Source organism: Dipodomys merriami, unplaced genomic scaffold (genome assembly GCF_024711535.1).
Source record: "Dipodomys merriami isolate MVZ:Mamm:240054 unplaced genomic scaffold, mDipMer1.0.p SCAF_1, whole genome shotgun sequence".
Classification (NCBI taxonomy): Eukaryota; Metazoa; Chordata; class Mammalia; order Rodentia; family Heteromyidae; genus Dipodomys; species Dipodomys merriami.
Genome location: NW_027202270.1, coordinates 88,215,252 through 88,227,638, shown reverse-complemented (window position 1 = coordinate 88,227,638; position 12,387 = coordinate 88,215,252). Strand labels below are relative to the sequence as shown.

General features: G+C 34.5%; 1 protein-coding gene across 1 annotated transcript; it reads left to right on the top strand.

The window, feature by feature from the left end:
• The first annotated feature begins 10,521 nt into the window (after nt 1–10,521).
• Nucleotides 10,522–11,444, top strand: LOC138839808 (olfactory receptor 4N4C-like). The gene is given in 2 exon segments (XM_070039357.1): nt 10,522–10,834; nt 10,837–11,444. Coding segments are annotated over 2 exon segments (921 nt in total).
• The last annotated feature ends 943 nt before the right edge of the window (nt 11,445–12,387 follow it).

The following is a 12,387-nucleotide window of genomic DNA, read 5'->3' as shown; positions in this document are numbered from 1 at the left end:
AAAAATTTTTTTACTCTCATAATTAAAATAATAAAAAATAACTTTTGTCTCTCATAATTTTTATTTTACGTGTGGTTTTAAATCTCTTTTGAATTTTGTTCCTTTTTTTCTTTTTTTTCCTCTTTCTTTTTTGTGTGACTTAATTGCTGTTCTGCTAATGCCCAGAAACATACTCATCATCGATTATTAGACCTTATCCCCCAATGTGTACATATTAAATCCAGAAATTTATTACTCAATTCACAACCTCTTAAGCTTAACTTCTGTTTTTTGGATGTGACCTCTGGCCATACATGCCTTTTTTAAATTGTGGAAATACCTTACAGAGGGGTTACAAATACATAGGCAAGATAATGAGTACATTTCTTTTTATTATTTTTAAAAAATTTTTTTATTGTGAAAATACTGTACAGAGGGGTTACAATTACATGGACAAGATAATGAGTACATTTCTTATCAAGCATTGTAGCCTCCTCCTTTTTTCCCCCTTCCCATCCCATCCTCCCCTCGACCCCCCAACCATTTCTCCCTCACCTAGCACCAAAGTTGTAAAGTTTGTTTTCGACATAACGACTTGTACATCTCATTGTTGCAATGGGTCCACCTGTATCCCTATTTAAACGATTTGTTTTTTCCCTTCCCCCCCACAAATTATAACAACATCAAATAGAGTGAAAGCAGGGGTTATACCATGGGAGAGGGACATACAAAGCAACAAAGAAATCATCTTATAAATATGTAGAAACAATCACATGAAAGAAAAAAAACATTTGAATACTTACCTTGGGGTTCATTTCACCTAACATCAACTTATCTGACCGTTTCTGCTTGTCTCAGACATATACTAGCTTTGGCCAATAAGGGAAACCAAGGGACCTAAGTTTCTTTGGGCCTGGCTGAATTCACTTAATATAATTTTTCCAAGTCTTTCCATTTCTTAACAAAAGGTGAAATGTCATTCTTTCTGATGGAATAGAATTCCATTGTGTATATATACCACATTTTCTTGATCCATTCATCTACTGAGGGACATCTGGGTTGGTTCCATATCTAAGCTATAGTAAATAGTGGTGCAATAAACATAGTCGTGCTGGTAGCTTTAGTGTGGTCTTGTTTGTAAACATTTGGGTAAATGCCCAAAAGTGGGATTGCTGGGTCATAGGGGAGCTCTATGTGGAGTATTTTGAGGAACCTCCATGCTGTTTTCTAAAGTGGTTGAACAAGTTTATACTCCCACAAACAATGCAGTAAGATTCCCTTCTGTCCACATCCCCTTCAGCATCTGTTGTTATTAGAGTTCTTGATTATAGCCATTCTAAGTGGGGTGAGGTGGTATCTCAGTGTTGTTTTGATTTGCATTTCTTTTATGGCTAGGGAGGTTGAGCATTTCTTCATGTGTCTATTGGCCATCCTTCTTTCCTCTTCAGAGAGGTTTCTCTTTAAGTCTTTAGCCCACTTATTTATTGGGGAGTTGTTTCTTTGAGGATTTGTTGTTGGCGATTTAATTTTTTAGTTCCAGGTATATTTTAGATATGAGACCCTTGTCTGTTGTATGGCTTTCTATTGTGGGCTTGTCTGTTGTGGGCTTTCTATTGATGTTGATAGCTGTGTCTTTGCCATGCAGAAGCTCTGCAATTTCATGTAATTCCATTTGTCCAACCTTTCTTTGATATGTTGTGTTTCTGGGTCTCTTTTAAGAAAATTTCAGGCCTGTGCCAAGGACACCTAGGGTTTCTCCTCTTCTACCCTATAATGTTTTCAGAGTGTCTGCTTTGACTCCGAGGTCTTTGATCCATTTGGAGTTGATTCTGATGCAGGGTGATATATAAGGGTCTAGTTTTAGTTTTCTGCAAATGATTAACAAATTTTGCCAGCACCATTTACTGAAGAGGCTGTCTTTCTTCCATTCGATTTGTTTTTTAGCTCCCTTGTTGAAGATTAGATGGCTATAGGCATGTGGGTTCATTTGTGGGTTCTCAATTCTATTCCATTGTTCCTGAGGGCTGTTCTTGTGCCAGTACCAAGCTGTTTTGATTACTATGGCTTTGTAGTAGAGCTTGAAATTTGGTATTGATATTCCTCCATCACTGTTCTTTCTGTTAAGAATCGTTTCCACCATTGACGGTCTTTGATTATTCCCTATGAACTTTTGGATTGCCTCTTCTATTTCCTGGAAGAATGTGATTGTTATATTCACAGGTATCGCATTGAATTTGTTGATAGCCTTGGGAAGTATTGCCATTTTTGAAGATGTTGATCCTTCCAATCCAGGAGCATAGGCGATTCTTCTACTTTCTAACTTTTGTTTTGATTTCCTTTTTGAGGCTTTTAAAGTTTTCATCATAGAGGTCTTTCACTTCTTTGGTTAAGTTAATTCCTAGATATTTTATGTTTTGTGGGGCTATTACAAATGGAGTTGCTTTCCTGATTTCAGCCACGCTTTTCTCATTGTTGGCATAGAGAAAAGCCATTAATTTCTGAGGGTTAATTTTATACCCTGCTCCTTTGCCAAAGTTTTGAATCAGCTTGAGTAATTTGGGAGTGGGTCCGTGGGATTCTTTAGATACAAGATCTTGTCATCTGCAAAGAGGGAGAATTTTACTTAATCTTTCCCTATTTGGATCCCATTTATGTTTGCATCTTGTTTTATTGCTGTAGCTAGTTATTCTAATACTAAATTGAAGAGAAGTGGAGAGAGTGGACATCCTTGTCTCATTCCTGAGTTAAGAGGAAATGGCTTTAGTTTTTCACCTTTGAGTGTAATGCTGGCTGTAGTTTTGTCATATACAGCCTTTATTGTATTGAAGAATATTCCATGGATTCCTAATTTTTCCAGAGCCTTCATCATAAAGGGGTGTTGGATTTTGTCAAATGTTTTTTCTGCATCTATTGAGATAACCATGTGGTTCTTATCCTTGCTTCTGTTGATTTGATGAAATATATTAATTGATTTGCGCATGTTGAACCAGCTTTGCATCCCTGATATGAATCCTATTTGATCGTGTTGTATGATTTTTTGAATGAATTGTTGAAATTGATTGGCCAAAATTTTGTTGAGAAATTTTGCATTGATGTTCATCAAAGTTCTTTCTTTGATGTGTCTCTGTCTGGTTTTGGGATGAGGGTTATGATGGCTTCATAGAATGAATTCTGCAGTGAACTTTCTCTTTCAATTTCGTTGAAGTGTTGGAGGAGTATTGGTGTGAGCTCTGCTTTGAAGGCCTTGTAGAATTCCGCTGTAAATCCATCTGGTCCTGTTCTTTTCTTAGATGGGAGGTCTCTATTTCAATGTTGGATATGAGCCTGTTAACTTGGCTTAACTCATCTTGGTTTAGTTTTGGCATGTCCTTATTTGCCAGAAAAATGTCCATTTCTGCCAACTTCTCAAACTCATTAGTATAAAAGTTTGAGAAGTATTCCCTTATAATTTCTGAATATTGGTTATTTCTGTGGTGATGTTTCCATTCTCATCTCTGAGTTTATGTATTTGGGTGTGTTTTCTTGTTTTCCTGATAATATTTGCTACGGGTATGTTAATTTTGTTAATTTTTTCGGTGAACCAACTGTTTGTTTGTTGATTCTTTCTATAGATTTTCACCTTTTAATTCGTTTAATTCTGAATTAATTTTAATTATTTCTTTCCATCTACTGGATTGGGGTTTATCTTGCTGATCTTTTTCAAGGAGGTTTAGATGTGTCATTAATTTATTGGTTTCAGATCTCTTCAATTTGTTGATGTAGGAACTCAGAGCTATAAACTTGCCTCTGAGTACTGCCTTTGCTGTGTCCCAGAGAGGCTGGTAATTTGTGTGCTCATTTTTGTTAAATATCATGAACGTTTGAATTTCCTTTCTAATCTCTTCCATGACCCACTGGTGATTCAACAGTGTGTTGTTCAGCCTCTATGTGTTACAGGATTTTCTTTGGTGTCTTTTGGTGTTGAGTTCTAATTTTATTCCCTTGTGGTCTGAGAGATTGCAAGGTATAACTTCAATGTTTCTGAATTTGGACAAGTTTACTTTGTGACCTAAAATGTGGTCTATTTTGGAAAATGTTCCATGTGGTGCTGAGAAAAATGTGTATTCTGATGCTGCTGGGTGAAATATTTGGTAGATTTATGTTAAATCTAGTTGATCTATGCAGTTTTTTAAGATCTGCGGCGTCTCTTTTGAGTTTTTGCCAAATTTATCTATCTAGTGGGGATAGTGGTTTGTTAAAGTTCCCAACAATTAATGTCTTTGGAGCTATGTGAGATTTGAGAGAAAGTAGTGTTTCTAGGATCAATTTTGGTGCTCCATTGTTTGGTGAATAGATGTTTAGAATTGCAATATCCTCCTGAAGGGGAGATCCCTTAATCCGTACGTAGTGACCTTCTTTCTCTCGTCTCACTAATTTAATTTGAAGTCTTTTTTATCTGGTATTAGAATCGCAACTCCTGCCTGTTTATGGGGACTGATTGGTTGGTAGATTTTGTTCCAGACTTTCACTTTCAGAATATGTTGTTTTTATATGCAAGTTATGACTCCTGAAGGCAGCATATAGAAGGATCTTGCCTTTTTTCCCCTCATGTAAACCATTTTTTTTAAATAGTGAAAATATCCTAGAGTGGGATTACAATTACATGGGCAATGCAATGCGTATATTTCTTATCAAGCATTGTTGAGGATCTTGCTTTTTAATCCAACTAGACCATCTATGTTGCTTAATTGGAGTGTTAAGTCCGTTGATGTTGAGAGTTAGGACTGAGAGGTGCTTGGGAGTTCTTGCCATTTTATCCACCTTCTTGGGGGCTGCAACAACTGAGTTCTTCCTGTGGTTTGTGGATTCTCAATTTAGGTGTGGTTTCTTGGTGGTTATTGTGGTCTTGTTGGTTTTCTATGTATAAGACATCTTTAAGTATCTTTTTTATGGCTGGTTTGGTGGAAATATATTGTTTCAGTTTTTCTTTGCTATGGAACGTTTTTATTTTACCTTCAGTTATGGAGAGTTTAGCTGGGTACAGTAATCTTGGTTGATTGTTGTTTGTCTTTAGGGCATGGCATACATCATTCCAGGCTCTTCTTGCTTTAATTGTCTCTGCTGAGAAATCTGAGGTGATTCTAATTGGTTTCCCTTTATAGGTGATTGATCTTCTCTACTTCACAGCTTGAAGGATCTTCTCCTTGGTCTGAATTGATCCTGTGCGAATTATAATGTGATGGTGGGATGTCCTGTTTTTGTCTGGTCTATTTGGGGCTCTAAAAACCTCTTGTATCTGAATAGGCCTATCTTTTTGCATGTTTGGGAAGTTATTTGCTAGGATCCTGTTAAACAAATTTCCTAGACCATTAACTTCTGTGTCTAGGTGCTCCTCTACACCATTATCCTCAGATTAGGCCTTCTGATGGTGTCTTCCAAATGTTGAATAGATCTATCATATTTCTTTGATATGTCTTGGATAGTTGTATGTTCTTTCTCTATAAGATCTAGGCTGTCTTCAATCCCTGAGATTCGATCTTCTGCATGGTCTAACCTACTTTCAAGACTTGCTACTTTTTAAAATTTCTTTTCCTTCTAATTGGTCAGCTTCGATGGCTTCAAACTCTTTGTTGGAGCTTTGTTTTAGATCTTGTATGAACTTCTTACTTCCTTAATTTGGCGTTCAGTGTTATTCTCAAGTCACTTAGTTGATTGGTTATGGTTTCCTTAGACTCCCATTCCTTCTGTCAGGTTCCATTCTGCATTCCCTTGACTATTTAAGCTATACCTCAAGTCCTCTTTTTAACTTAGAATAGTTTTGTTTATCACTGATATTCTATTATGGCTTTATAGAATTGTGGATTGAGTATTCCTATATATCAGTATCTTTCTGTCATTTTCTAAAATTATGTAACTATTTTTCCATTTAGCTCTTCCTTATTTTGTCTGTTCTCCTCATATGCATTTTGATTACTCTAACTTTTTATGCTTTTTTGTCTCCTTTCTTATTGTTCCCCTTTTCCTTCTTTTGACTCTGTGTGTTTGAATGAAAATAAATTAGAACAATGACCAATGAGATAGTGAATTATTTTACTTTTACAAATATATGTTTGCTATTCCACTGTAAAGTGGATTATAAACTGTTTTCCTTTTAAAAAATATTTGAAAATCCTAAAAACAGAAAGGTTACAGTTACATGAGTCAGTGCAAGAGAGCATTTGCTATTGGATAATGTCACCGCTTGTTCACTGTCTCTGTTTTTCCCTTCTATCTCACCCACAAGTTGTATAGTTCATTTTCAACATAGTGACCAGTGAATACTGTTACTGCATTTGCTCACCTTTTGTCCCTCCATTTCTGTGCCTTCTCTTAGACTCTCAAAGATATATAAACAAACAAGACAAGAAGTACAGAAAACACAAACAGCGAAAAAGAAATAAACCTCTTGTTTTCATTTCCTGGCGTTCATTTTAATAAATACTATTTTGTATTACCAGATGCACGTAGGCATTGTGCCTTTTGTTCCTCTCCTAAGAATTTCTTCCTTTGGTCTCACTGTATGTAAATGCCTAGAATCATGTATAATTTATTATATACCAATGTATTTTTACATCTAACCTCAGTATATGAGAGAAAATATTTGTCATTTGTCTTTCTGAGCTTGGCTTACCTCACTTAACATTATTTGCTTGAGTCTTTTCTATTTCCCTCCAAATGACTTAAGATTATTCTTTCTAATGGCTGTGTAAAATTCCACTGTGTATAGGTACCATATTTTTAGTATTTTAGAATTATTAAGAATAAAGCATTTTAAATAAGTAAATATTAAATATTATAAAGGCAGGATCAATTATTGTGCCATACTAAGCTTTATTACAACCCAAGGTAGCTGGAAAAAAATTAGTAAACTGAAGCTTCCCTAAATATTTTAGTATATTTATGTTTTTGTTTTATTCTGACACTGCTTGCATTATATATATATATATATATATATATATATATATAGTATTATATGTAGTATATTATTTTTGAATGCTGTTATAATATAATTTAATTTCTTTCATCTGTCATTTCTTTAAAAATATGCTTACACATAATATTCTATCTGATAGAATTTTTGTTTTCAAACTCAGAATCACCTCAGTGTGGCATTAGCTAACCTACTTAAAAATTAATATTTAAAAAGTTCTGATATTTTTCTTTGGCTATTTTTGCTGATAACTATTATGGTTAGCTTAATATTTCCCTTCGGATTCACTCAATGTATTGAAGAAGGTACTCCCAAATCCCAACTGCATTTTTTGCAAGACAGATGAAAGAAGAATGATTTCATAATCTAAGCCTTTCTATGTGACAATAAATATCTGGAGCAATGCCCAAAATGATTAGTTAATACTGTATCAAGACTGGGAGAAAAGATACTTTGAAAGAGTATCATAAGATCTCTAGATACTTGAGTTTCTTGGGTGCTTCACTTTACAAGACCTAAGTCAGATGAGATAATAGAAACTATATTGCAATTATTCAACTGATTAATCTGCTGTTTTGCATAGCAAAACACTAGAAGTCAGAGTTTCAATAGGAATAGCCAGAAGCTAAGGCTGAAAGTCAGCACTGAATTACTTTCTACCCTCTTCTCCAATAGGCCTTCAACTTGAGCATCTTCAGAATCTTTGGAATTTTTATAATCTTACAATTTTTAGATTAGCTTCAGTATGAATACAATCCTACTGGCCTCTGGTGTTAAGCATTAAGAAAAAAAACTGCAGAAAGAGTAGGCCATGAGTTCCAGAGAAACAATATATTTTATAATTTTTACAAGATAGATCAGGACTTTTGATTTTCACCCTGAGCAGGTATGGAGTTTCTTCTGTTTCCTTCAATTGTATCATTTATGTTTCGGATTTTGATAGAAAAAGTGTAGAATGAAAAATACTTGATGTTCACATTACTAACTACAATGACAATTTAACATGATATTTACTGAACATTCATAATTTCTTGTTTCATCAATACTCAAATTTTGGCACTACAATATCTAGCCCAGGCTTTACTGAAAGATACTGTTAAAGGATCTAGGAACATTGTGTCCTTTTCCTAAAGTTACCTCTTAACATGAAAATATTTCAAGATTATTTTCATTTGCTTATAATTTTATGAGACATATTTTAATATCATTACTTCTAATTCTCCCTTTAAATAGATATGCTTTTATTTGATAGAAAAAAATCTCAAGCTTCTGAAAGCTAAGGAAATTTCTCGGTATCACTCACAGCCAATTACTGACATAAGACCTGAGACTCAGATAATTGATTCCCAAACCAAGAGCTTTGTGTGCTGATTTAATCTGAAAAGCTGACATTCAAAATAATTTCCAGGTTATTTAACCCAGCCTTTTTATTTTATTAAGAAATATTTTATTGTAGCTCTATGTATTTTTTAGTATTTTATATACGTATATATTATATTATATTATATATGTGTATTTGGAATCAAGTAGTATTTTGTTATGCTATTCAACTTGATTCACCTTTTTGGAATAAGTTTAAAACTTGTAATTCTCTACTTTTTTGCAAATTTCTGTTGTCATGCTCACATACATTCCATTTCTACTGTTTTGAATCATCATCAAATAAATTTTTAGAATAATTTTAATGAGATTTACCTTTAAATAATAAAGAGAAGTCATAGTAGTCTGGCTCATACAGAAGTGACTATTTAGCTACCAAGGAGCTCTGGGTTCAACCCATACTTCAAAAAAGGTAAAAATATCACCATATTTTATATGGTCAATATTCATTTATAAGTAGTTAAATATGTATTGTGATATAAAATATTAGAAGCTCAACACTGTAAATTGGAAGAATACCACTTAATATTAAGTGATGAGGATGGAAGAGACACACATTAATATCAGAATAAAAGAAGTAATGAAACGGGGAGAAAAAAATGAAGAAAACAAGGACTAAAGAGAAAATTAAGATGAAGAAAATGAGGTGGGAGAAATAAAAGACATGCATCATATATACATGCTGTACATTACAAGATTAAAAGTGGAAGCCATGTGCCAGTGGCTCACACCTGTAATCCGAGCTACTCAGGAGGCTGAGATCTGAGGATTGAGATTCAAAGCAAGCGCGGGCTCTAAAGTCCATGAGACTCTTATCTCCAATAAACTGGAAGTGGTGCTCTGGCTCAAATGGTAGAGTGCTTGCCTTGAGCTGAGGAGCTAAGGGACAGCATCCAGCCTGAGTTCAAGTCTCACCAGTGACAAAAAAAAGATTAAAAGAAATTTTAAATGATGCACATGAAATTAATATACACATACATAGATAACCATTTATTTCAGTACCTCAATGGATTACTGTATGCATCTTCTAAAATATCCATAAAAATTAAACAAACTGAACTTTAAAACTTTAAATTTTAAAACCTTAAAACAACTCTGTGCTTCTGAGTAGCTTCTACTATGAATAGTAACTATTTTATTTACACCAGACTAGATATCGAATTCCAAATCAGAAGAGAGTTGAGTTTAGTAGTAATGTTTTTACTTATTAAACTACAGAGAAAAGAAAATCTATTGATTAGAGCCATAATTGTGATTTATTTAAAATGAATTGTATATACTTGCAATATTCTACTACAATTAAAACAAAAATAAATCACTAGGTTTGTTATCTAATCACAGGAGATTGCTTTCTCTTGTTTGGAATGAAGGAATTTCAAGTTATCTTGTGTTTATTTCTAACTCTTTTATGCTATGGTTATAGCATAATTATTAATAAGACTAATTATGCAAAGAAAGGCAAGTGGGTACTGAGTAGATAAGTATGTGAGGCTCAAATAATGCCAATTCAGAGTATGAACAAGGTATGAAGTGGCCACAGAAGGGGTGCTTAACCAGGGTCCCAGACAAGACAAAATCTCTAAGTTGTGACTCTACATTTTACTTTTTGAAGTTCTGGTAAAACAGTTTCTGATAAGGCTATTTAGGATATCAGATGAAATATCTGATATATACTTGGTAATATACAAATTAGTAAGTCATATAGACATCAAGGAAGGTATTTCACAGGGATTAAAAGAAGCAAAGAATATAAAAACATTATAGTCTGTGTAAATATTGAAAAAGTGATATAATACTAAGACAAATGCTAAGCCTCAAGTGTGATGAATCTAAAATATTTAATTGACAATTGAAGTTATATCTCAATTAAAAACTACTTTTATGACTTATCAAGGTTAAGATTTGCAGGAAGAAGAAGCCAGACTTCCAAAGCAAAGGAATTTATTAGAAACAAATCTGTACATAATATGAACAAAGTATTGGGGTCAGTGTTTTTGTTTGCCTTTTAAATTTTGAGAAATGAACTGAAGGAGGTTACCCAAGACATTGAACCTCTCTAATAAAAATGTTTTAGTTGAAATAAGGATTGTCACATATTTTTTAGCTGGAAGAAAAGTGAACATCTAGAAGGCATACACAGTAAAAACACTAAACTGTACTCCATAATATAATAAGATTAAACAATGATCCATAATTTCCTGCAGGGAAGAAAGATGGAGAGAAACAACAGCACAGTGGTGACAGAATTCATCCTCCTTGGCCTGACCCACTCTAGAGATATTCAACTTTTGGTTTTTGCTCTCATCTTGATTTTCTACCTCATCATTCTTCCTGGAAATATTCTCATCATTCTCACTATAAGATCAGACCCTGGACTCACAGCCCCACTCTATTTCTTCCTGGGCAACTTGGCCTTCCTAGATGCCTCCTACTCTTTCATTGTTGTTCCCAGGATGTTGGTGGACTTCTTTTCTGAGAAGAAGGTGATCTCCTACCCAGGCTGCAACACTCAACTGTTTTTCTTGCACTTGGAGGAGGGGAGTTCTTACTCCTTGTTGTGATGGCCTTTGACCGTTACATGGCTATCTGCCGACCTTTACATTATTCTTCTGTCATGAACTCTAGAGCTTGCTATGTGATGGTACTGGCTCAGTGGCTTGGAGGATTTGTGCACTCCATTATCCAGGTGGTCCTCATTCTCCGTTTGCCCTTCTGTGGTCCAAATCAGTTGGATAACTTCTTCTGTGATGTTCCTCAGGTCATCAAGCTAGCCTGCACTGATACCTTTGTGGTGGAAATTCTTACGGTTTTCAACAGTGGCCTGCTTTCCCTGGTGTGTTTTGTGGGGCTTCTTTCCTCCTATGCAATCGTCCTATGTCACATTAGGAAGTCATCATCTGAAGGGAAGAGCAAGGCCATATCCACATGTACCACTCATGTTATTATTATATTTCTTATGTTTGGACCTGCAATTTTCATTTATACTCGTCCATTCAGGGCCTTACCAGCTGACAAAGTTGTTTCTTTCTTTCATACAGTGATATTTCCTCTGCTAAACCCTGTGATTTATACACTTCGAAACCAGGAAGTAAAATTTTCCATGCTAAAGCTATTGACTCGGCCTATAGTATGTTAATGGATGTTATAGTGAATGGATGCTATGAGAAATGACAATGCTGGCTGGAATTCATTTTATTTAAAGAATACTATTTTTCTTAAATTCTTTTCATTTGTCTGGTAGTAGGGTAGTCCACAGGTTGGTAGATGAGAGTTATACATTATAAAAGTTTAAACGTAATATATTTAAAGATTATAACTTAAATCTCAGAAGTGTAGAAATATAATAAGTATATATGAGAGTTGTAGCAGTTATATTTTAAGGATCAAGTCATTAAAATATTTATTTTTGCTGAGATTGAGATTTCCTATACTTTTATTATCATAATTATACATTTTAATATTTTAAGCAAGAAATAATTCATCTACAATTTTTTTAGGGCAACATCCTCAAGATCATCTTCAAATTTTTTTTTCTTTCGTGCAATTGTTTCTAACACATTTATAACATTATTTCTTTGTTGCTTTGTATGTCCCTCCCCCCACAGCATAACCCCTGCTTTCACTGTATTTGATGTAGGTATAATTTGTGGAGGGGAAGGGGAAAAACAAATCGTTTAAATAGGGACACAGCTGGACCCATTGCAACAATGAGATGTACAAATCGTTATGTCGAAAATGAACTTTACAACCCCTGCTTTCACTGTATTTGATGTTGGTATAATTTGTGGAGGGGAAGGGGAAAAACAAGTCATTTAAATAAGGATACGGGTGGACCTGTTGCAACAATAAGAAGTACAAGTTGTCATGTCGAAAACAAACTTTACAACTTGGGGGGGGAGGGTTGGGGGGAGGGAGGATGGGAAGGGATGGGAAGGGTAAACAAAGGAGGAGGCTACAATGCTTGATAAGAAATGTACTCATTATCTTGCCCATGTAATTGTAACCCCTCTGTATTTTCACAATAAAAAAATAAAAATAAAAAAAAAAAAGAAAATGAACTTTACAACTTTGGTGCGGGG